Source organism: Gallus gallus, chromosome 3 (assembly GCF_016699485.2).
Source record: "Gallus gallus isolate bGalGal1 chromosome 3, bGalGal1.mat.broiler.GRCg7b, whole genome shotgun sequence".
Taxonomy (NCBI): domain Eukaryota; kingdom Metazoa; phylum Chordata; class Aves; order Galliformes; family Phasianidae; genus Gallus; species Gallus gallus.
In genome coordinates this window covers 48,414,746-48,439,557 of record NC_052534.1, presented here as the reverse complement: position 1 = coordinate 48,439,557, position 24,812 = coordinate 48,414,746, and the positions used below count along the sequence as shown (strand labels likewise).

Genomic DNA, 24,812 nt, shown 5'->3' with positions numbered 1-24,812 from the left:
GCTATCAAGTAAATGCATTATTTAGATGAGAATTTTAATCCAAAGAGAATGAAAAACTGAAGAATGGCTAAGTACATACGTGCCATTAAGTGAATGCAAAAAAAAATTATTTCAGGAGAGAAATGAGTTATTTCTTGGAAAACCATTATCGATTTTGTTTGCTGGGGAGGTAAGGCATAATTATTAATTAATAGAGGAATCAAAACACTCATAGTTTAGCAGCTAGAAAAAAAAACAGCATTAAAAACATGACTTTAAAGATAAGATATAAAATAATACACCACATATGAAATGATGTACAAAATGGGTAAGTAGCTATGAGCCCCTTTGGTTGGACTAGATGATCATAGAGGTCTTTCCCAACCTTGATGATTTTGTTTCTAAGATAAACCTCTGAAGGCTGCGAATCCCAGCAACTCTGAGGCCAAAGATTCTCTTTGCCGTCAGCTGCCAAAGTATATAAAAGAACAAGTCCAAACGCAACAGACAGCGCCAACCAGAGATAACGAGATATGTCAATGCAAGCTGTACCATCTGAGCACGCTTGCCTTGATGCCTCAGTGCTGGAGGCAGCCAGCACAGGTGTGACTTAGTGCTTAGGAGTATGTGGTGATGACAGCCAGAGTCACTGAAAAGGACTTTATTTTAAACACCGTTACCCTACCTTACTGGTTAGCTGTTGCAATTATATTCCATTAATCTTTAAACATTATTTCTTCTCTGAAGGACAGGTAGGAAAACAGTAGAGGCAGAAGACGCAAATGTTTCAGAAAGAGAATGAGCAGGACTGTAGAGCCAAGAGGAAAATCCCTCTTGTGCAAAGAGGGATGGTATCAATGCCACTTGTGAAAAGCAGCCAGCAGGAGCAAAGCAAATACTAGTTAAACTGACAGACAAAAGGCAGATTTCAACAGCGCAGTGCACAGAATGGAGGGACGTGTCCTCCAAAGACAACTGCTAAAAGGTGGAAATAATGAAGCAGCAATAATGACATTCTTTCCTTTTATTCACACCTCTCTGAGGGCTGAGAACGCATATAGTCTCTGATGTGGTACAAGCAATGCACGCCCTGGCAGATGCATCTCTGGGAACAAATCTGGTACCTGCAAACTAGGTAGAATTTCCATCTCAAAGACTTCCAAGTCTAGCAAAGCAAAATAGGAAAGGAATATTAAGATCTTGAGTTTTCCTGAGATATACATGTTTAGAACAGCAGTAAGGAACTACTTATTAAGAATTTATCACACCCATCTTAAAACCCATTCTCCATGGAACTGGAAATCAATATGCCACTGCAACAAAAGGGCAGATCATTTTAATTGTAGTTAATTTTCTTCCCCATGGAAATTACATAGAGCTGTTAAAAATGTGCCATGAAAATAATGTTCTTTAGAGTCAGTGAAAAGGCAGAAATATTTACCCTTGATTTTCTTTTTTTCCTTTTTAGGAAATAGTTTTCTTCTATTGTTTGTACAGATTTAAAACAAATTTCAACAGTCCAGTCCTCCTAATTTCTACTGGAACTCGAACTGAACAAGAAACATAAACAGTTTTCTCTTGTGAAACTCATTTCACACAAAAAGAGGCTGCGCTGAAAAGCAGTTTGTTAAAATTCTAAAGTGCTGACTCAGAACTGGTGACAAGTCCTTTTGTTTTAGTTCGTTCCTTTTTTAAGCCTCAAGTCTGGCTGTCAAATACACATTGCACTTAACAGATCTCGTTATTGTGAGGTGCTAGCACTTAGCATTGGTTGTTGGTGTCGACGCTCAGCACTGATGTCAAATAGCTTGCACTGCCTATAGAGGTGACCCAGTGTTGCCTTGTTGCTCCTATCTACCTCTATCGAACTCTCTTAGCCCAACTTTCACCAACTTCTTTGGTGTTGGAAGTTTTTCTGCTCCTCTCTGAAATCACAGTCATTATTAAAAGTCTCACAGCAGATGGTTTGGTCTTGTGGACATCGTGAAATACATGAAATAAAAAATAAAAATAATAAAATAAAATAATAAAAAAGATGGGTCCAAGATGCTTTTACCTTAAACAAGCACATTCTTCCCCATTTTATCTATAAACACCAAAAATGTAATCAGATCTTGTTTTCTATGAAACTACAACATTCCTTTCAGTTTTGTTTTGTTGGATTACAACAGCAGCTCCTGTGATTGTGTTTGTCATTGGTAAGAAAACTCCTATAGCACCTACTTTTAATATTTCCTCTAAATCTATTTATTTATCTTCAAAATCCTCACTGCATTAAGTTGCACCGGACTTGTTTAGCACATGGAGCAAAGTTAATACAAAGTACCTGGCAAGGCTTCTCCATGACTTCCATTACTGCTGATCACACAGTTCCTCTATTTAGTAATGTAGATCTTATCACAATATCAAATAAGAGGAGATTCCTCTGGATGCCTGTTGGTTTCTCCTCACTTCAGAAATAAGCATTCCAATTCCAGTTTAACGTCATCTTGTTGGCAATTATATGCCAAACAAAACCACTTGCTAATGCAACACAACTAACAGATCACACACAACACCGGCCCATGTGAAAAAGATCTTCACACCTCAGTTAAAATAAGTTTAGGCTAAGATGTGAACAAAGATGCTACAATTACAACAAATGCACGCTGTGTACTTGTCAACTTTTTCTCTGAATTTTCTCTTAATAACTTCCCTGAGGTACCACATAAACTTGTTCCTTTACTGTCACTGTTTTTCACAGAACTACAAAGTAGGTTTAGTGGAAGAAAAAGTAAATTTTATCAAAAAATTTTAACAAGTGAAGAGCCTGCAGCTCATTCTGTGGCAAGAGCTAAATGACGTTTCCCAGGGATCCCATCTGGCAGGAATCTAATGCTGCAGACTGCCACAGTTTCCAGAGATTATGCCTGAAATTAATAGAGTCAGCAACATCAGCCCCATAAAGAGTAAGACAGAATCTGAAGGAGGGCAGAGAGCTGAAGATCAGGAAGAGTTCAGCACTTTGGATAATCAGCTTAGGACAGAAGAGCTGTCAAGCCAGTAGCACTAGGAACACACCTTCCCTTCAGTACATTCCCTGGCTTGCTCCCCCTTGAACGAAGCCAGAAGCCCGCTAACCAACATCCCTCCCCACCCTCGGGCCTTTCTGGCAAGCCTGGAAGAACAAAACACAGTGACCCTAATGCAAAAGGATGTAACACTTCATAGCCTGGAAATAAAGCATGGCTTTGAGCGACACAGTTAGGGCCAGCAAGCCTCCTTTGTAGGAGCACACAGCCACAGGAAAGGGGGTAACCGCACACACGCTTTTAGGGTATGTATACTCCTGCACTTGTGTACAGACACTGTAGGCACAGGGGGACACCTACAGACTCTTAGCAACCACAGGACAATCTACTGGCTTGCTCATTTTGACCACAAAGAAAAGCACTGCATTTGGATGCACTTCTTTCAGTCCAGAAGAGATCCCCTTAAGAGTACATACGAGTTTTTCTTCTTTTATTTTTTTAAAATATACTACTTCCTCTTGGCTGGATCCCCAAAGTTGTAAGTTACACATTCTATTTTTAATATATGCCATAATCTGGTTTTCCATTTTGTGTCCATAAAATGTGAGGTTTTATGGTGCCAACATTGCTAGATTTCCTCCCAACACCTTTAAATAAATAAGACACCCTTAAATTGCAATTTATTCTTGTGTATATCCTGAGTGAAAAAGCAAAACTGTTTCCACTTAAGAGAAAGGAAAGCATTCGCTGGTTTCTGTGTGAGAATGATAGGATTTTTTCTGTCCTTTGCCAACTTTTCTGCTTCCAAAGCTGAACGCATTCCATTCTTTACGTCAAATGTATCAAAATTAAGACTGTCTCTAGCAGCCAAAACTGCTCCAAGGGGGAAAAAAAAAAAAAAAGAAAACGTTTGTCCACTAACATGAAGAGCAGATGGTCATCTATGGGATTATAACAACTTGTTGTATTGCGCAATATAATTGAATGCAACTAAGGCAAACAACACATGGTTTAAAGCAATGGTTGAATAAACACATACATCTTCAATGGGAGATAAGCAACAAAATTATGTTTTATTTTTAAATATAACAGTAGAAATATCTCTGTTTCAGTTTAGTGACATTTACCAAGAATGCCTGATGATCCAACTAAAAGCATCCTTCTAGTAACAAACTCATTCTCACAGTTCACATCTCCCTGTACTCACAGAAAAATTCTTACATCAAATGATGACGGCTCCGTTCACTGCACTCCGCCCCCCATACTAACATTACAAATTAAGTCAAACTTGCAAAATGATGGGCGGAAAGCTGTCCTTTAAGCACAAATATATAGAGATATTCTTTCATAATTTCATCGAGATCCCATGCAAAAAGGTGGTTAGTGGCAAAGTTGAGTAGGAACTGAACTGAATAGCATATTCGTTTCCTCTGGATCACTTACACAGCGCATACAAGAGTCTAAACACCCCATCACAGGGATGGGTTTACGTGGACAGTTACAAAGCTGTAAGAAGACAGAAGAGCAGCAGCAGCGTGAAAGCACTGCTCTCAACAGGCACACATTCTGCAAGACAGCAACACTTCTGAAAACAGAAACTGGACCTGAGCCAAAAGCATGAGCTGTGTGGTGAGGAAATGCTGTGGGACACCCTTTGGAGTAAGCACCTGCTGTACGAAGCCCAGGGCTGCTCACAAGGGAACTCCACTGTGACCAGGGAAACACCAGACTCATGAACGTGTAAATGCAAGATACCCAACTCCACCAGCATTTTTTTCCAACATAGTAACTGCAGGCCTCTGTATTTCAACTTATTTTCTGGATCAGAGAGAGGTAAAAGTCACAGCTCCAGATTCATGTGTTGTACAACTTCCTTGACAAAATCCCAGATTAACACTTAATCGCACAGCACTGGAAGCTTTGGACAATGGTGAAAATACAGTAACTTCTGAATAGCAAGAGGCAAGTATTGCAAATGGTACAGAGGAATCACAACCCAGCAAAACCACCTAAGAGATTTTTACCACTACCACCTTTTGAGTGAGAGTGCATTTGCCACACTGTGGTGTATATGGTATTGCCATTACTCAGATTACTCAGACCTAAAGGAAAAACCATAAAAGACTATTTTCTTACACATTCTTCTCAGCAGTTCTCAAGAAGTCCAATTAAGATCACTAAAGGTCAAATCGATACTTCTGCAAAGTACATTTGAGGCTTTAGTGTGAGCACAGCAGGGACTTCCCTGGACACAGCTCTCCAGAAGCAGCCTGGCGCTAGCAGTGAGCTGAAAATAAGGAGCCAGGTGTTGTGTTAAATTTCATATGGGTTTGTGGGAAGATTAATGAAGAGTAAAATGATGGCAGGAGATTTTTACTTATCTAAGCAAGGCTTAAAAAAAAACTATAAAAATACAACAGGTTTCTACAGGTGACAAACTGTCACAGTTCTTCTGCCTTCAGTCTAGTGATTTGTTTTATTAAGTGAGCAAGGAACAAAAAACCAGACTGCCTCAGCATTAGAGGTTACTGATAATTTACTAAATGGCAAACACATTACCTGAATTCCTCTGCTGCTCTCATTCATGGTACATGATTGCAACTGAGAGGCTATCCCAAAGCAAACCTAATATCCAGTATTGCAGGGTGTTAGCATGCCAAGTGCCTTGCTAAATACATTCCCCTAACACGCATCAGGGCATCTTTCTGATTGACAGTGGCTCACTGCTCCTTTGTAGTCCATTTTAAATTATAAAATCAGCATTATAAAAAGATTTCTAAAGATTAAAATCGACATAAATTATATCTTTGTAGCTATCACAAGCCTGCGTGTGTTTAAGAGTCGATGTGTTGGCCACTTAACAGTGACTGAAACTGAGCATCTTTATGTTATTTTGCATATTAGCTGAAACAAGAATCAGCTGATTTGTTTGTAAAATCAATCAACTTTGTAAAATCTCTGATAAAGCTGCACAGTCTCCAAAAATTAAGTCTGTTAATATAAAGAATAGCTCCTGATAAATTTAGGGCAGCTGTGCAGAAAAAGAAACCATGGCCTGATTACCTACTTCTCACTAATTTTCCTGAAACTGGGTACTCTAAAGCTAAGGTTAGACTCAAATCTTCTGAGCATTGCTAAGCTTTAAGTAGGACAACACGTGTAGATCCGTAGCATTTTTAAAACATTTTCTTCCCAGCTGCAACATTCCTATGTATGATTGACTGGCTCATTCTGAAGTTCTTCATGTCATTACCTTTTCTTATTAAGCCTGAAGTCTAGCTCCTTATGCTGTCTCAAGAAACATGGTTATTAAAGAAAGATGCAGTGGTCAGGCACTACAGCCTAAAATATCACACAATTATAGGATTTTATCTTCACAAAATGTTGAGTCCCTGAAGAGAAACCATTTATTTAGCCTACAAGTACCCCCAAATTTTGACATTTCTGAAAAAAAAGTTATTAAAAATGTGACACCAGTTAAAGACAACATCTGCATTTATATTAAGCCTTTCTACATGACTTCAAGCAAAAGCCAAATGTTCAGCTGCCAGGCACTAAAGCATAAGGCATTAAACACTGGTGCAGCTAATATGGAATTCTAGTACACATAATGGTTATGGAGGTATGAGATTTAAATTTTCCAAAAGACTTCAGTGTTCCTATAAAATGAATGCCTGAACATCTTGTGCTGTTTCCCATTCTGATTTCCTGCAGCCATCCTAGAATGCCCCACCATCCAGCACACTGCACTTCAGCCCTTGAGTCACCTTCTGACCTGCAGTCACAGTGAAAGGACAGGTCTTTCTTACATGCCCTTGGGCCTTACATCTCTCCAGGGACACAGCCCCTGCACAGCAACAAAGAAGTATTTAAGAGATGTGGTATTTAAGAGACCCAGGGAACTGATTTAGTGGTGGAGTTGGTACTATTAGGTGATGGATGGACTTGATGACCCTAAGGTTCTTTTACAACCTTAAATGACCCTGTGATTCTGCAAAAGTAGGCAGACTATGGCTTTGGTTCTGTGTCAGCCTGATCCTTTTCATGCTGAGGTTCCTGTACCTGTTGTTGAGTTATGAACACTAAATAATGTTTCCTCTGTGACAAAAATATACCATAACGTAGCAGCTGCACTACTGCGCTACAACCAGTACTCAAGAAGTTTTGCTTGTGTTAAGGTATTTCATATTGATACATTTTTTATGTAATTGTAGTAACTGAATGGTGAGAACAGACTAAGTTATTTCTTGCCTTACCTTTCTAATCGTTAGCTCAGATCCAATCATATTTCTTCTTCACAGGCTCATGAAAAGCTGTTTCTTTCATCTCTGGGCCAAGAAATACCACTCTTTGCTTTTTCACTGTTAAAGCATTGAAGCATTGAAGGGAATTTTCCCTTAGCTATATGGAATAGGCCTTGTATCAGAGAGGCTTAATCTTCGTGTGAAACTGAATATACTCTTACCTCCAAAAAATGTGAGGAGAAAAAAATAGGGAGAAAAGAAGGGGTAAAATGTTTACACCATGGAGAAAAGAGTGCAAGAGAGGAAAGTCACCATTCTGGACCAGCTTACAGAGTGTTTATATCAGGCTTTTACTCTCAGATACAGGAAACGGTGACAACTACTGCAGTATTATTTCAGCTGGGAATTTTCTCAGGTGCACAAGAATATGAGCCTTATTATTTCTTTACTTCTGTTCAGAAAAAAAAAACCACAACAAAACAACCTATTGACAAGTGATGTTCACCAATGTGTCATCCAACCTAAGAAGAGTAGACAGGGAAAGACAGATGACCATCACAGAGCAGCATCAAGTTGTTTCTCCAAATAGTAAGAATGCTGCATCTACAGAAGCCCGTGGGTCACAGCTGTAACATGCCAGGAATACTTGTTTTAATGGACTTCTCTGTCTGAAAAATAACTCTTGTTCTATAAGCTTCAAGCCCAGTATCAAGCTGGTTTTATGCAATCTTATCCTCATTTACAGTTAAAAGGTAATGCCTCATTCATGACATTTCACAGCTTCAGGAAGCAAAGAAAGATCAGCCTTTTCAAAGTAAAACCATCATCGCTTATTAACGGTGAAATACAGCACGCCAACATTTGTCCTCCCATTTTTCAAAAGAGGACACATGAGGAATTCATCAGGAAATGCTACTTCTGGGTGGATGGATGGAGTAGAGGTGCATAGATTTTTTTCAACGTTGCCCACAGAACGTAGGTCAGCCTGCTCTGATGGAAATACACCGGACTGGTCCTTCATATTCTTAGACATAAGCATCTCACAATTTTGTGGGCCAGGGAACAGTGAATTTTATTCATGGTCTTACCCCTGATTTGTCAGGGGACCTTAGTGTTTGCTTCACTGAACTCCTTATTTTAAAATCTGTCAAAATTTTCCCTGTCTTGCAAACTGTTAACATGAAGTGATTTAATAAAAATGTTAAACATAATAACTTCTATAAAGACCATGTCACAATGTAATAAATTAGAGAAGCTTCATTTCTAATTTCCAAATAAAATGCTATTTTGTGAAGCATGTGCAGGGTATATTTATTTGAAAACAAAAGAATTTGGAAAATGCCATGCTTTCCTCATATAAACTATTTTTAACTAATAATAAATTTATGTCCTACTATGTAAAAGCATAACCTATTTTTAACCTCACTTTTTCATGTAAAGTTTATGAACAAAATAGTTTAAAACAGGAAATCAGAGACCATTTCCTGTTTTAACAAGGATAATCCCTTGACCAGTAGGCACAAATATTCAGTCCTCTTTATTGTTAATTAGTGCACTCTTCATCCTATATTTCACAATTTAATGAAAGAAAGCATGTTGCTGGTAACATTATTAAGTTCAAACCATCTTTCACCTTATTTATTCAGAACTCAATAAAACTGTTCAGTCACAGACTTGCAGCCTCCAGCAAGGTTCCTGCTATTAGTCTTAAATCACTTTTAGAGTTGCTATAACAGTAAGTTGCCAAACTCAAATACACATCTATCTACATCTGCTCAATAATTTGTCTTACTGAGCAGTCTGGAAGAATTTCAGCTATTTAACTGAAGCTTTAAATTTTTTTGCTGCTTACCACAGAATCAATACTTTCTAAATCTACAAATCACCATCAGAAAAATGTATCTGAAAGAATGCTAAGGGGCCAATGTGTTCTTTCTTTAAGTGAGCATAAGACGGCCTCCGAGAAAAGTGCATGTATGCACAGAAGTTTAAAAAGGTAACTATTGCTTCCCTAGTGAATGGCTGAATCTCAAATTTTCTAGCCTTAACCATGAGGCACCTTTTCAGAGATGGATTTATTCAACTGAAGACAACTATCAGGCCAAAAAAAACTAAAATCATTTCATTTCATCCCTATATGGAGGAACAACAGTAAGCTGGAAGTGACAAAACATTGCTGCTGCTACCAAGCTGAACAAAACAGGCAACAGGGACACTGAGCAGCAGCCACCCACCCTAAGGACTCAGTGACCCCTAGTCTGACAGCACCAGCCTCTTCAAGCATTGCAAATATGAATGGGAGAAGCATATATCTGGTTGCCCTCTCCAGTGCTCCAATACTACACCTTCTGCATAGAAAGCATAATTAGAATATTAACCCGTAATACGGCTGTTCCAAGATGTTCCATAAACTGATTTTTGAGCTCCTCACATTTGATCTAAATGGATGCATACAAGGCTGATTAATTGAACAATCAGGGTGGGCGGGCAGGACTGCAGCACCATGGAGAAACTGCCATGAGCTGCATGGTTTGGTCACCCATTTCCTGCTCTGCCACAGTGAACACCCAGTAAGGCTCAAACAGAGCACTCAAAATCCTGCAAGTCTACCTTTCCAACACTGCATTCCTATTTCACGTTTGAAGTCATGTGCAAAGTTGAAGGGCAGTTGTCTAAAGTTTCTGCCACTTTCCATCCATATTGCACTTCCCAGTGTCAACAGGGAAGTGCAACTAATAGCAAGCCCCATCAAATAAGCTAAGGCACAACAATCAAAACAGCTTTATCTCCTTATGGTGCCTCACTCTTGATTTCTTTTTTTCCTTTCTTAATTGATGCAGTTTTATTCATCTTCTCTTGGGGTCACAGACTGTAAATCAGAGAAAAGGGAATGAAACAGACAAGACAAAATAACCACGCTCATAGTTAGGTCTTACTATGATAAACAGAAAGATTTCCAGTCTCTGACAGCCCCGAGTAAAGTATGTTTTAAAAGAAGTGCCCCTTCAGCTGCAGGCATGGTACAGGTGATTCTAATTTTATTTGCCTACACTAATGCTATCTACAACTGTAAGACAGCTGCACTGAGTTCATTGCATACTACTTCACAAGTCTGATGAGGGCGAGACATTAACAACCATACTGAAGAAAACTGTTTCAGAGTATAATGAGTAGTCTTTGCTCCAACTTCACTTAAACTTGTCCACACTAGCCAGGCACTACCCTTGATCAAGGAATTCATACTGTTGATGTGTCAATTCAGCTAATCTTAACTGAAAACAACTGCTACAATGCTTCAGATCTACACACATCAGTTTAACAGGTGCCTGTTCAGCAGCTCTCACCTGCCATACCTTTCACTGAGCAGCACAGCAGAGCCCTTCACATGCAAAGTAAACTAGGTAAAATTACAACATAAGAGATGTGAGGCTATGGTAAAAAAAAATATGCAGAGGCCTTTTGAATTCGGGGTATCACTTACTGACTACAGTGAAATGTGAAAGTCACTTCTTGTACATGTAAATAAACGTCTGTTACAAGGAACCTGTTCAGATTAACTAGTTTAGGTTAACAGAAATACATGTTTATTACTTAAGTCTAAAAGCTTGAACACAGTGTTAAAATTGCAGGGATGTATTTAATAAAAATACCTCTGGAAAAGAGGACATAGGAAATGTCATTGATACCAGGAATACAAACAGCTCACTTTTGTTACTAAAAAGTTAATTTTCAAGTGTCTAGAGCCAATTTTACTATTGAATAGTAAAATTATTCTCAGACATTGCTTAAAATAATGCAAGGTTGGAAAACATATACGAATGCTGAATACAGAAAACTACTTTTACAATAGGCATACTGAAATTGTTTGTAAAGGAAGTTATACTGAGAAAAATCTGATCTACTGTAAACGTTAAACAGCTTACTGTACAATGCTCTGCATTTTATTCCGTGATACATTGCTTAATGGTTTAATCTCATCCCAAAACGCCCTCCTTCAACTACTCGGTTTACTGAAATAATGCATCTCACAACTTCTTCTTTCTACTCAATTGAAAACAAAGCAAAACCAGTTCTGCTTTACAAATTCAAGTTCACTTTACAAATGCTATCCCCTGAGAAATTTAAGGCTAGTGTGAAGGAAGCTATAATCAAGATGCTATTGAATTTTGCCAGTAGGACCAGCAATGGGACCTGCTCTTTCATCCAGAAAAGGTAATACATTGTACTGTATTATAATGTAGGTTAAATAGTGCTTACTACCGAACACAAAGAGCAACCAAGAGATTTGAATTACCCAGAATTTAAGTGTCTTGCCTTCCTAAAGACATGGAGAGGCTGATATATTTTTCAAGCCACTCTTTTCTTCTCCCATTAAAAAAAAATAAATCCTGAGTCATAGGTAAGGCACGTTCTGCTCTGTCTTACATCCATCAATTACTCCCACGACTTCTTCCTGGACGGATCTTAGATCATGTCATTGTTTCAGCTAAAAATTTTGGAACATCTTCAAGTCTTTCTCACTATTGTGACTTCAGTGCCCTCTCCCAGTTCTCCATGCATATCCTGGATGTATCTTCAAATAATTTCTCAGATATCTCCTCCCAATGGTACAACTCTCAAATGAACTTCTTTCTCTTCTAGCCAAACACACGATTCCAATCCTCTCCCCTATTTTCTTCTTTCATCTTCTCACCACAAAGGGACACAATCATCCTTGTCTTTTAACTGTCTCTTGGTCCACACACCGGGGATGTTTCCAGAGGCTGCCACGTAGCCCGTTTTATTATAGTCTACAGACTTCACCTTGTCCTTTCAGCTGAACCATTCCCTTGGGCCTACTTTTGCCTCATCTACAGCAACTCTCTCCGGCCAACCCAGTATAGCCACATCATGCAATCCGCCAAGGAACATGGATGATTTGCTGGTACTATACTACCCATCTCTCAGCCTTTAGGTTTTAAACACACTGAACTAAAGTTGACTGTCCTCACCTCATCTTCTTGCCAATGACCTTAACTGTGTTCTCACCTCCTGTCCCATCAATTATACCTTGAATAATCTATCAGATTTCCTCTGAATGTAACATCATTCAGCATTTCCATGTATGCCCACCTTCAGAATGTTGTGCCCAGGGAAATTCAGAAAACCTCTCTTCCTCCTCTTCAGAAGGAATTACATCTACCATAATAAATGCTATATAATCTAATAGAAGAGCAGATAGGCTTTTCTATTTCTTAGGATTTTTCAGTTGAGAACTGCACAATTTCACTCCTGAGTTTAACAGAAAGCAAAAGCTATAAAGTTACATTTTTTCCCACACTTGTTGCAGTTACCCCAAAACCAGTATGCAAAATCTATGAGCTGCTAGTATATTTTCAAATAGCTATCTGGCACTGTTAAGCTATTAACCACTATGAAAGAAGAAATTAATGTAGCAGGAAACGGTATCTTCCTTCCCAAAGTATTCAAAACATATTTACTTTCAAGTGTTTCTTCACCCTTAAAATATTCAGGTAATACTTTAGCAGGACAGTCCTGGCTGTAACCTACAAGTGAATTAGGGTTTTATCATTCCCATAAATTGTTTTCAAACCCCTCCGTGTTGTCCAGAAAATCCCTTCCTAGAGGATATAGTTTCAGAAGTAATTCCAGAGACTTGAAGTGCTTTCTTTATGGGGAGAAATAACCTTCTGTAACAGACCAACCCTTCTTCAGATATGTCAGTATCTGAAGGATGTCAGTTCAGTGCAAGAATTTGAGAATTGGTGTGTCTCCAAGGACTCCTCATACTTTCACTGGGCCCTTATCTATAATTTTAAGCCATTAAGACACAAGTGCATCTCTGGAAGAGGTTAGTAAGCATTTAAAAATCTCACTATGAATCACATGCAGCTAAATTACTTGCACTGGTGAGTTGCTAAAGTGTCATTTCACAAAGGTAAAAGACGGGAAGTTTTGCTTCTAAGACAAGCTTAATTTCTTGCACATCACACATAAGAGAACAACGGAAATAAAGCTCAATATGAGAAAGCACCAAAGTGCAATGGCTTTTTGGGTGGGAGTGGGGAGAAACACACGTACTACAAAAATCTAGTAATACTCCACCCAAGCATTGCTAGTGAATGACCTCACTTGTTTCCTACATATACTCCAGCAGCCTTCCTGCCATCACTCCACTGAGCCAAGCAATGATGTCAACAGTCCACCTGTGAGTGTTGTAGCCCTCTGGGTCAGGGTCACAGAAAACTCAGAGAAAAGCTCTGCTAGTGTTAATTACATGCACCTCTTGTTTCACTGCTGATTTCCTCTGATAAGGCTCAGCTCACTTTTCCTGGAAAGACTTCTATGCTGGAAGGGAACCATAGCCAAGTATAACTCAAAACAAATATTACTTAGAGAATATGAAGATAACACAATATTCAGTTTTAAATATATATGTATGTTTAATAGTGCTGAGATATATATAAATCTAATTAATTTACATGTACAAGCAATAAGGCTAAACAACAAATGCTAGTTGCTGCAGATAGCTTCTAATCTTTCAGCAGTACTTCTCTCTTCCATTTGTAATGCTCTTCCCAGTTAAACTGGAGCAGAATTCTAACAACCTGCTTTACCACTGCTAAGTTCTGCCAGGTTAGAGTGAGAGAAGCTTGTCCAGTAAATAATACACTTTGAGAATGGAGTTTGACATTTAATTAGTGGACCTCTTGCCCTTCAGTTAACTCTAGAGAAAGAATTGTATCATCAAAGTGTTAGGAACACATTCAGACTCATTCATACAATCAGATTTGTAGCAACTCTGATAGTTTCAAGAAATGTTCTGTCCCACATCCTTGACCATTAACAATATTTTCCAAACAATGGATGATTAGTGTATATTTAGATCTTTATTTATCATCTTGCTCTATAAACTCTCCTAAAATACAAAACACTAAAAGTATATTACCCTTCCCCATTCCTGATGTGGGAAAAGTTATATGGCTGTACTATGTTTCACTGAAGTCAGAGTAACTAACTAGAACACATTATTAAAAATCTCCTCCAGTAGGAAATTCTATTTCTATTTATCTACAGTGTTTTTCTTAAGAACCATAGTTTTGGTTCTGGGTGATGAATTAGAAACAAGAGGTATCACTTAAAATTATTTTGTCTATAGTAGTGTCTTATGGACAGTTCCAGTGGATTTATGAGGCTGAACTGCAGCTAGTTTGTGTTGAGGAGGGCAATGTGACTCATTCAGAAAGTTCAGCCCAAGAACATTTCACTCTGACATCCTACAGAATAGCTCCCTCATGGATTTCAAGCAGTTGCTGCCCATTCTTCACATACACTCCTCACAACTTTATGACACACAATTTCCAGTGCAAATTTGAATCCAAGCCATGAAGAAGATACTAGAACTTCTGACAAACTGTATTCTCTTACCAGTAATTGGAGTTTGGTCTTACACTATTTAAACACACAGCTGTGCAGTGCTTCTGGTGGATGTACATCATGTAGCCACACAGAAGGAGAGCACATCCCCACGTCCAGCAAGCTAAAGTGACACAGTTTCCTGAACTCCAGGAACTCCTCTGGTCAGAAAGTACTTCCTTCCGTGTTTCAAACACTTGATTGTTTCAGAGGGAATTCAAAACAATAGATTAGAAACTTTCTGCCTTTGCTAAGTGTACTACTAAGCAAGGAAATCAGGCCATGCTCTGGGAAGATGAGATAACATTGGGAGAGGACTCTCTTCCGGAAATGCACTAGCTTTTGTATCCCTTCTCTAGCACCATCACATGAATCAGCTACATATAAGTAATAATTCCTGCTATGAGATGTCAGATGCAGTTCAACTATTGTTTGAAAGAAGATGTGCATGGTTAGCAAAAGACATGAGCTAACACAGCAGTAATTTCTCAGCTATTTGATAAGCCATGTCAAGGAACAAAACAGTAGGAGTTTCTTAAACTGAGTCTGTACTTTTAGTGAATAATTAGAAAGAAAGTATGACAATTTCCTCTTTTTAGTACGTCATTGATTACATCTCTAAAAAGGAGAAAGAAGGTGTTGTTATTTCTGCAGTTACAAACCAATCCCCTTCTCACTATAACTTAGTTTCACAGAACAAGCAGACATGTTCATAACATCTTGGGCTCATCAGATCCCACAGAAACACGATTTTTTTTTAAATCACACTTTTTCCTGACATTATTCCTTTCCATCTATGTTAGAGATTAAGGATTTAATATTTAGAATATAATCTTAACTTCCTTTTATGCAAAAGCTCCCCATCTAGTTGACTAAGGGAAGCCAGATAATTTTCTAGATTTTAGCTAACTTTTCAATACTGTCTCTCAAAGTATCCTTCGGGACAAAACATCCAGTATTCAACCAGACAAATACATAATACAGTGAGTGAACAATTGGCTAGTAGGTTTGGCTCAAAGTGTAAATGGGGCTACATCAGGTTGGTGACCAGTCATGAGTGGAGTTCCGAAAGGCTCTGTTTTTGGGCCAGTTCTCTTCAGTGATTGTATACAAATATGTAAATGATCTGGACACAAAAGTTGAATGCATACTAAGTTTGTGGATGACGCTGAATTAGGAGGAGTTTTTAGACTCCTTTGAGGGTAGAAAGGCTTGCAGATATACCCTGACAAATTAGAGGGCCGGCTATCGCCAACCACATGACATTTAAAAATAGCAGGTGCTAGATTCTCCACCAGGGTTGGGCAATCCTGGATCTGTATACAGACTGAGGGATGAGGGACTGGAGAGCAGCCCCATGAAAACGGGTTTGGGGGTTCTGGTTGAACACATGCCAAAAGAGTGCTCTGGCAGCCAAAAGGGCCAACTGCACCCTGGAGTACATCTGGCCCAGCACTGCCACTGGGTGAGGGGAGGTGCTGTCCTTCTCTGCTCTGTGTGGCACTGGAGTTGGGTTTGGGTACCACAGTGTAAAAAGGACATAAAACTATTAGAGAGCATCCAAAGGAGAGGCACAAATACTACAAAGGGTCTAGAGGACTGTTGTAGTTTATTCACAGACATATGAGGAGTGGCTGATAGTCCCTAGTTTGTCTGGCCCAGAGCAGAGAAGCTGAGGGGATGGCTACAGCTCCTCACAGAGGGGAGCAGAGGGGCAGTGCTGAGCAGCACTGAGCTCTGCTCTCTGGTGACAGTGACCTGTGGCCTGAGGGAACGGCATGGAGCTGTGCCAGGGTAGGGTCAGGTTGGAGTTAGGGAAAGGGTCTTCACCAGAGGGCAGTGGGCATGGAACAGGCTGCCCAGGGCACAGTCCCAAGTGCCAGAGTTCAAGGAGTGTCTGGATATTGCTCTCAGACATAGGGTTTGATTTTGGGTGGTCCCACGTGGAGCCAGGGGTTGACTCAGTGATCCTTATTCATCCCTTCCAACACAGAATCACAGAATGCCCCAAGATCATGTAACTACAGTTATTTACAGGCTGCAATTTGAATAACAAAAGGAAACAGACATGCAATTGTATTTTTTCCAAGATGAGGGTGCATAAATATCTCACATCCAAAAGCATAAGAAACAGCAACAATTCTCTCAGACTCTGTAGTCAGAGCTTTTGTATATTATACTTTCCTAATTCTCTTTTCCTATCAACACAGAGCTACACAACATCAAGGAATAACATTATTATTTTAAAAATGAGAACTCACCTGGTTCTACACATTTTTTAGTGACAAAGTAATACTTCCATATCGAGCTAGATCAAAAGAAGAGGAGTGATCACGCTGAATGCTCTATACTCACCGTTCCTACCAGGGGGTAGATGAATCCAGCTCCAATGCTGGCTCTCACATCGCTAATTGGTAAAATGAAACCAGTGGGAACACCCTTCCTCTCTGGTTGATGGGAGAGGGATAGGTGAGTTTTTGCCATGCATATGGGAAGTTTTCCAAATCCCTAGTCAAAAACCGAATGAAAATAAAGGAAAATCTTTTTAAGATTACAGTAACACAGAATACATTTTCACTATGTCATCAACATTTCTATAAAACCTAAAATCTATGTAGCAACAAATAACGTCAGTTCCTTAACTGCTAATATTTCAGAAATTGACAGAATTGACTGTATTTTATGTTATTTTCTCTCAGTTCAAGCCCATACCTCCAAAGAGAGTTGCTTGTAGCTATACCCAGCTTCTCGTGTGGATTCTCACTCTAGAATTAGGTGCAAAATGTTGCCAATAGAATAGCTAGAGTGTGCTATTTTCTGAAAGAGTGGTCAAGCACTTCTCTCTGGAATCTAGTGACCTAATTAGATACCTGGATGAGATGGGAATTCATAGCCCCAGAGCCTCTAAGGGAGTCTTCTCAAGGGTAAAAATAAATAGCTTGTGATACTTCACTTTGTTTTTAAAAAGCACAAAGTGTGTGAGGTGATGGCAGCCACTTATGAAAATGTAATAGTTAATCGAAAAGTGGGAGAAAACATCAGGGAGCTCCCCTAACACTATTTGTCTCCAAGATTATTGATTAACCTTGAGCAAGGCACATTCCACTCTTCTCTTTGTGCCTTGACAAACAAGGATGCAATTCATGAGGCCAGGAGAGGCAGTACTATACTCTGCAGCCCACTGCTGACAGCAATCCTTTAATGACGCTATGAAAGTATTTCCTGACACTACTAACATTTAGACTAAGAGCGAATTAGAGAATCACAGTGGGAAAAGAGAAAGAAATGAGTTATTCTCCTCCAAGTAGACTAAGCAAGCTTCTTCTCCATCTAGAAAATAAGTTCATTCTCAGGAGATCTGCATTATAGAGAAGATGGTTATACTTCTGCTTGTCTGGCTAAGCTGCTGAAGCATACTTAGGAATTTTTCCATGACACATCATCCATAGTTTCTATTTTCTAACAGAAAGGCTGCAGCCATGTTTACTTCCAGAAGTCATTCTGTTTACAGAAATACATTCACCTCTCTACACTGTTTCAAAATAGCCCACTCCTGTGTTTTAGGAACAGTGATCTATTTCACCTTCTAGTGTTTATAATCCCTTGAAAATAACATGAACAAAAGGAAAGCAAACAATTCTGCAAGTGTTGGGAGTGCTATTACTAAAATGCATAGCTGTGCACACTTTTTTGCAGGTACAAATGAACACTAATATGCTAGAATTGTGCAGATTCTCTAGCAACTACTTTTGCAGGTATGCAGCCGTTGCATTCAGAGCCATAACCCTAAATTACCACTCTGCGAAGAGAGTGCAGGATTTCATCAACAGTCCCAGATGGATTCCAACCACCACTCATATCTTACATAGATATGTATGGATGCTATAGGAAGATAGCTTTCAACATTGAAACCGTTCAGTTCTGTTCCATTTAATCCAATCTAAACCAACCCACACGGATCTCCATAGTTAACCATCACGGGTAAGCTCATGCCTTTTAGAAAAGCTGGTCTAAACACTCCAATTGCAGAAGATTTTACAACCCAAGGTCTCCTGAGTCTCATCCAGCAGGCACTTGATGGCTTATTTCATTGATGTTCTTACCTGCCGGGTGTAACGATCAATTTGTGACTGTGCAGCAGGAGATAACTCTATATCCTTCGCTCCATATACTTTCTGAGCAATGACCTTTATTTTTTCAGCTATTGGAAGCTGCAGAAACAGGAAACAATATTTGTAAGAACAGAATCCAAGAGAAACTAGGATCTTATTTGCTGAGTGAGAAATCTTCATCTTTCATTTAGATGCATCCTTTTTAAAACAGTTCTGCTACCAAAGTAAAGGGTACCGGTGATGGATATGATATTCACCTAGAGGTACATGAATTAGAACCATTATTTCAGCTACTCCATCATTTAGGAGCCATAAAATTTGTGCTTTACAGAGTTGGCAATGTGAGCTTATGCTCCTGCTTGAAGAAGGGGAAGAAAACTACTACTATGTAGTTCCAAGAATCAAGACTTAACCCACAGCACAGACAAAAGGAAGCAAACTCCAGTGGGTTAGCAGGGATCACCAGACTATTGTGAAACTATTTGTATCACAATAAAGATAACCAGCACAATGAGGGGACATGATAAGGTAAAAGGCAGGCAGGCTTCCTCTGGGAAGCACGACATTTCATCAGAAAATTTCAGACCTATCACTGCTTCTTTAATTTCTCACCTTCTGCCCTTCTCAACATATATTTTGACCTGTATCATCAATACAGCAAATTATTTAAGAGTTCAACACCCCCTCCAAAAACAAAACAAAACAATCCAACCCAAGCATTTTATGACACACATCAAAATTCAGAGTCACTGAATTCAACTCCAAACTTTATGAGCATCCCCACTGCTTATTTATCTCAAACCGAACACGTGATCAGCCCTTAGAGCTTCTGTTTGAAGGCAGATCCAGACTCTCACATTTAGGCTCTTAGAAATCCTTTCACAGATTTTCAGCAGAGAGGTTTTTTTTGTGGTCAGATCAGGCATTTACATTTGTGCCATCATTTCTTTAGAGTAAACAGCTTTCATCTTTTTTTTTTTCCTTTTGATTGGCACAACCCAGAAGACAGCAATTATGGCCCCCACAGCCTATCCTAAACAAACCATCAGCTTCTTTTTCTTTCAATGTGAACACAACAATGAAAGATGGACCACAGCTCTCTGTACTAGTTCAGCTACTTCAGTACCAACCACAAATGGGCAGAGACGTGCAGTACTCCAGTGGACACCTCTCCTGTAATTTGTACTCCAACATATTTCAGTAACAATAGTTGAAAAAAAAATGCTAAACAAAGAGATATTATTTGGGGATGAGGACTTGATAATCTCAAGCAAGTAACACACAAAAGGCACCAGAATAAAAATGAAGTATTTCGTTTTACACCAGCATGGTGAAGCAGTTGGTTTGTGAATAAGAAACGAGCTAGTGCACTTATGGGAAGTTCCACAGTTAATCACATTTTTGCAATGCCTATCTAGAAGCAATGCTTATTCTGCAAAGATACATCAGATAAAGGGCCTCTATCAGGCTGATCTTTCTGTATTTCTGATTAAATTTTAGAAAAAAATAGAAGTTTAAAATAGTCTGCCTTTACATTAAAAAGAATTCCAGTAACAGGGACATCACAAACAATAAGCTTGCCAGGCTTTCAAGCAGCTTAAATATAAGACTGCGAAAGACTACTAAGGCTTAAATAAAATCCCTCATAAGAAATTTCAAAATGCAGTTTTAAAGATGTGCCACAAGCCACCTCCTGAACATGCTGACTACATAATTATTTCACCTTAATTGTGTGGAATGATGTCACGTTCCCAACTTCAGGCTTTTAAAATGAATCCAAGTAGAGCAATAAAACCTAATGAGGACTGGAGATAACACATTATGAATACTCTAGATATAATTCCTGGCAGCATAAAGCTGAGTGAAATATCTCAGTGACATGGGTAGCCATCAAGAGACTAAACTTCCTTCAGCATGGTTAAGTACATTCATGACCACTGTAGTCTTGAATGCAGTGGAAGAAATGCAAAGCATATGTGTTAAACCTGCCATTTGGGTGCTGTTTGTTGGCCAAACAGCAACAGCAAAGGTAAAGGCAAGAGGAACTCCATTCCCTGTTATCATTAGGTCAACATCAAAACTAACAGTTCTCCACTTAAATCTCAGTAAATTCACTGAGATGGAGAGGTTCATTTAGATTCAATTTGCATTTGCCTCAAAATATTTCAAACTAATTTGACAGCAGTATAATTACTATGCCCTCCTTTCAGGAACCATAGCTGCAGTTTCCAAACAGATTGCAGCAGGGTTCTGGCTAACATCACAACAGACTGCTTTAATGAAGGCAGTGGCACTCTGTCTCCCAGGATGTGCTATCTATTTTGTATGATCAAGTCTGAGCTGGACAGTGGGACTGTTTTCTACTTTTTTTTTTTTAAATAAATAAGCATAATTTGGGATACTTTTCAGTATCCACATCTCAAATTTTGCAAATTTAACCTAAAAAGAATCACCAGTTGGGAAACAGATGCAAGAATGTGAATGTCAAACAAAACTTTTTCTGAAACTGCCACATGTTTTTGCAAGGTATGCACGTACAAGAGGCTGAGGCAATGTGATGTTATGAAAGAGTTTGAGCCTATTTAACTTCACAACACTCAGAGATGAATCTTAGCTGAGCACAGTCCAGACAGAAATCAGCAGGGAGGCACAGCTGCTCTGTACACATGAACACAGCCCATGCATGTACACAGTGTTAGACACGCTTCCTTCCTGAAGTTTCAGGAGTAGGCAGAGGAGTACACTACACTGTGCTAAGGATCTTCCTGTTTCCTAGTATTTAGTGGGATTTTTAAGAGATCATCTATTTAGATTCACAGCATAAGACCATTTCAAGCTAAAAAGTTTTCTGTATTTCAGTTAGCAAGCAATGTTGTTGTATAATTTCATTTAACTGAATGAAGTAGTTTTTCTGAAGAAAAGCCACACAATAATCTATATGTGAAATAAAAATTCACTTCAGTTGAAAATGACACTGGTATTTACTAGAAAAGAAGCCTTAGTAATTGACATGACAGAAGTCTGGATGTTTATAGGACACATGTAGAAAAAAATCTAGGCTGTTCTTATTTCGTCTTTAAGGGTAAGTTTAGGGTTAGCTTTTCAACAAGTGTTGATTAATTGCAATTGAAATACTTTTACTGATGGAAGCAGAGATCCACCCTATGTAGCAATGCTTCACAGTGCTAACTTGTATAGAAAAATTATTTAGTTGAAGTCAAAGGGGCTGAAAAAATAACATGGTGCCTAAATCTTCAAGATACTTTAGGCAGCATTTCTGCTCCAACAGATACCAGACTGTTCTAAAAACTCTTGTGAGCTACCTATTCATAACATACCTTGGTCAAATACCTGCCAGCAGAAGCTACACATCTCAAGCACTTAGAAAAAATAAGTCTTACTGTATCTCTCATGCATTTTTTCTGATGATTTTCTGCAATAGGCTGGGATACTCTTGAACTTGTTGTTCATTCAACAACTAGTTGTTCAGATAGATTGTGGAGTCTTCTTTCTCAGAGATCTTCAAAATTCAGGTAGACATTGTCCTGGGCAGCCTGTTCTAGATGGGTTTGACCAAATGACCTCCAGAGGTCATTTCAACCTCAACCAGTCTGTGATTCTGGGACTACCACTCTCAAAATACAACACAACACCTTCAGCTGCACTGATGCAACTGTTTGTGGACCCTCAACAAGCAATCTAAATGAAAGAAGAATGAAAAGTCTAGCCCGGATGGTGCATGCAGAACTGCATCCTTAAAAACACCAACTTAGCTCTACAGCCCTTCTGCTGACTGGACAGCTATGATGGCAACGGTATTTATAAAATATGCAGACAACGAAAGTATCAAAAATATACAAGACTTAGGATCAGCAATAAAAGCTGTTCTTCTTTCCTTTTCTTTAAGGAAGGTTGTGAATATTTTGCAGCTAACCACATTTAAGCAGTGAACAGGTGATAGCTACACAATAGACAACATGAATTCAAAGAAAATTTGACTTTTATAGGTAGCAACTATGTATTAACATAAACACTGATGGAATTAGAGCACCTTCAGAGAATTCCTTTCAAATTCATTTTTAGCTTGTCAGGAAAAAGGCAGCATGAAATGTTCAAGGTAAATTTATACTGAATGCAAGAAGGTGCTACATGGTCACATCATACAAGTATCTTCTAATGGCTAAGTAGTTTTGATGTTGCTCTGAGAAGTAACTGATCATCCCAGACCTGCTGAAGGCAACGTGCATTTCTGAAATCTCACACATGAAGAGCTTCCAAAGCCATATGCTCCCTCTGAGGCAAGCACAATCATGTATGCTTGTTGAGGCTACCAAGCATCTACGCCATAAATAGGATTATCCCTTTGGCTAAAGCTTAACAAGTGCTAGCTGCAGCAAAGGCACACAAACTGCTTCCACAAAAACAGCATCTGTGTAGTGGTACAGTTCATTATTTGATAGAGTACAGTCAAACCAAGAAATCAACAGTAATAAAGAGTGGAGCGTGTCATTCTCAAGACTGAATTGACTATCCAAGATTAAATCACACCAGTGTCATCACTCAGCCATGCTGCTACTTCTAGGCCATTCCCTTACAGGAAGAGATGTTAGAATAAATTGGTGCTGTTTATTACATTATGTTCTTTCTTCCAATATTATCAGCACCATACTTTATACCACAAGGTACTATAATAGAGCTTTCATTCCTGTTAGCCTTTTCCAACATTTCTTTCATTCTTCATCTCTTCTTCCAGCTATAACAGGAGGCTGAATTATCATTTTTTCCACAAGGAGTTTGATGGGGATTTCCAAGGACATCAGAACAACTTGCACAGCCTCTTCTTGTTCCTTCCTCCCCCTGCTGCTCACACTCACTGTTGTGCCAGTGCAACGTAGAGAGCAGCACCGCTGTTTTGTAGCTGCATATAGTAGAGAAAGTGATCCAGGAAAAAAATACACCTATCTTAAATCAATTCACAGAACCACTTTACCATGAAGACCAAGCCAGTATAAAGCACAGGTACAGAGATGGCTAAAATGCCATTGCTATGGAAAGAAATTCTCAATGTGTTTGAGAAAGATCACAGAAATATGCGGGTACCACAAGTGCACTGGGACAGGGATACTCTGCTAGGACTGTAACTCCTGACATCAGTCCTGCTGCCATCAGCCAGTACCATGTGAAATGATAAGGCCACAATACCAGGGACTATGCTTGGGATTCTCATCTTTTGCATCCTAATCTGGACATACGACTTCAAGCTGTTTAGCTACTGGAGAAAGGAATTCATCTTTTTAACTCCCCATACACTAATCTCAGGGACTGCTAAAAACAACCTCTGGTCCTTCCTTCTTTCTGCATTAAATACTCCTCTCAACTCTTCCCCACCAAAATAGAGTTCAGCAGAAAATGGTCTCCAAAAAACCAGAACCAACAGCTGTAAGTCTGTAGTCAGTCTTCATTCTGCAAAGTCTCAGCAAAGCCTACAGCTACTATGATAAGGAATGGTGTTTTACTGCTTAAATTGAATACCTATAGACAGTGCAACACTGTCTGAAAGAATTTCTTCACAGTCACACAATATAAATATTTAAAACTAATTTATTCCCTCAGAAAACTTGAGATTTGCTGAAAAACATGCATTTAAACATAGAATATATAAAAGCTGCTGCCCTACCACTTGTAATTTTGACATTGCATGCTTCAAGTTTTATAAATATTCACTTTAGGCCCACTGCCTATAATACTGTCACTATTTTACTTAAGAAGTCACCAACCTCTGTATTTATTGTTCCTGAACTGCATGTGCTTTAGCAGAAAATCTTAAAATGGTTTAAAATTCAAGGCAGTGGCACTTGTTTTTTATTTTAAATTTCAAATAATGCATTCCCTGAAAGCAGTAATAAAGAATCACTGGTTGACTAAGTGAAATAGTATGCAGACATCCCTCATTCCTCTTCTTGGGAACACTGCCAAATGAAAACATATGATGGGAGTATGGCTGAAGGCGCTGTGTGGGGTGACAGAGTGCAGCACTAAAACAATAGCTG

The 24,812-nt window shown here is 39.0% G+C and overlaps 1 protein-coding gene across 2 annotated transcripts in view; it reads right to left on the bottom strand.

Moving 5' to 3' along the window:
• The window catches only part of MTHFD1L (methylenetetrahydrofolate dehydrogenase (NADP+ dependent) 1 like), a 142,336-nt gene that overhangs the window by 28,448 nt on the left and 89,076 nt on the right, over positions 1-24,812 (bottom strand). For both annotated transcript variants that reach the window (XM_004935617.5, XM_040697653.1), the window contains 2 exons: positions 18,754-18,861; positions 17,006-17,158 (listed from right to left, as the gene is read on the bottom strand). In XM_004935617.5, coding sequence (XP_004935674.2) covers positions 17,006-17,158; positions 18,754-18,861 — 261 coding nt within the window. The remainder of the gene's footprint in view (positions 1-17,005; positions 17,159-18,753; positions 18,862-24,812) is intronic.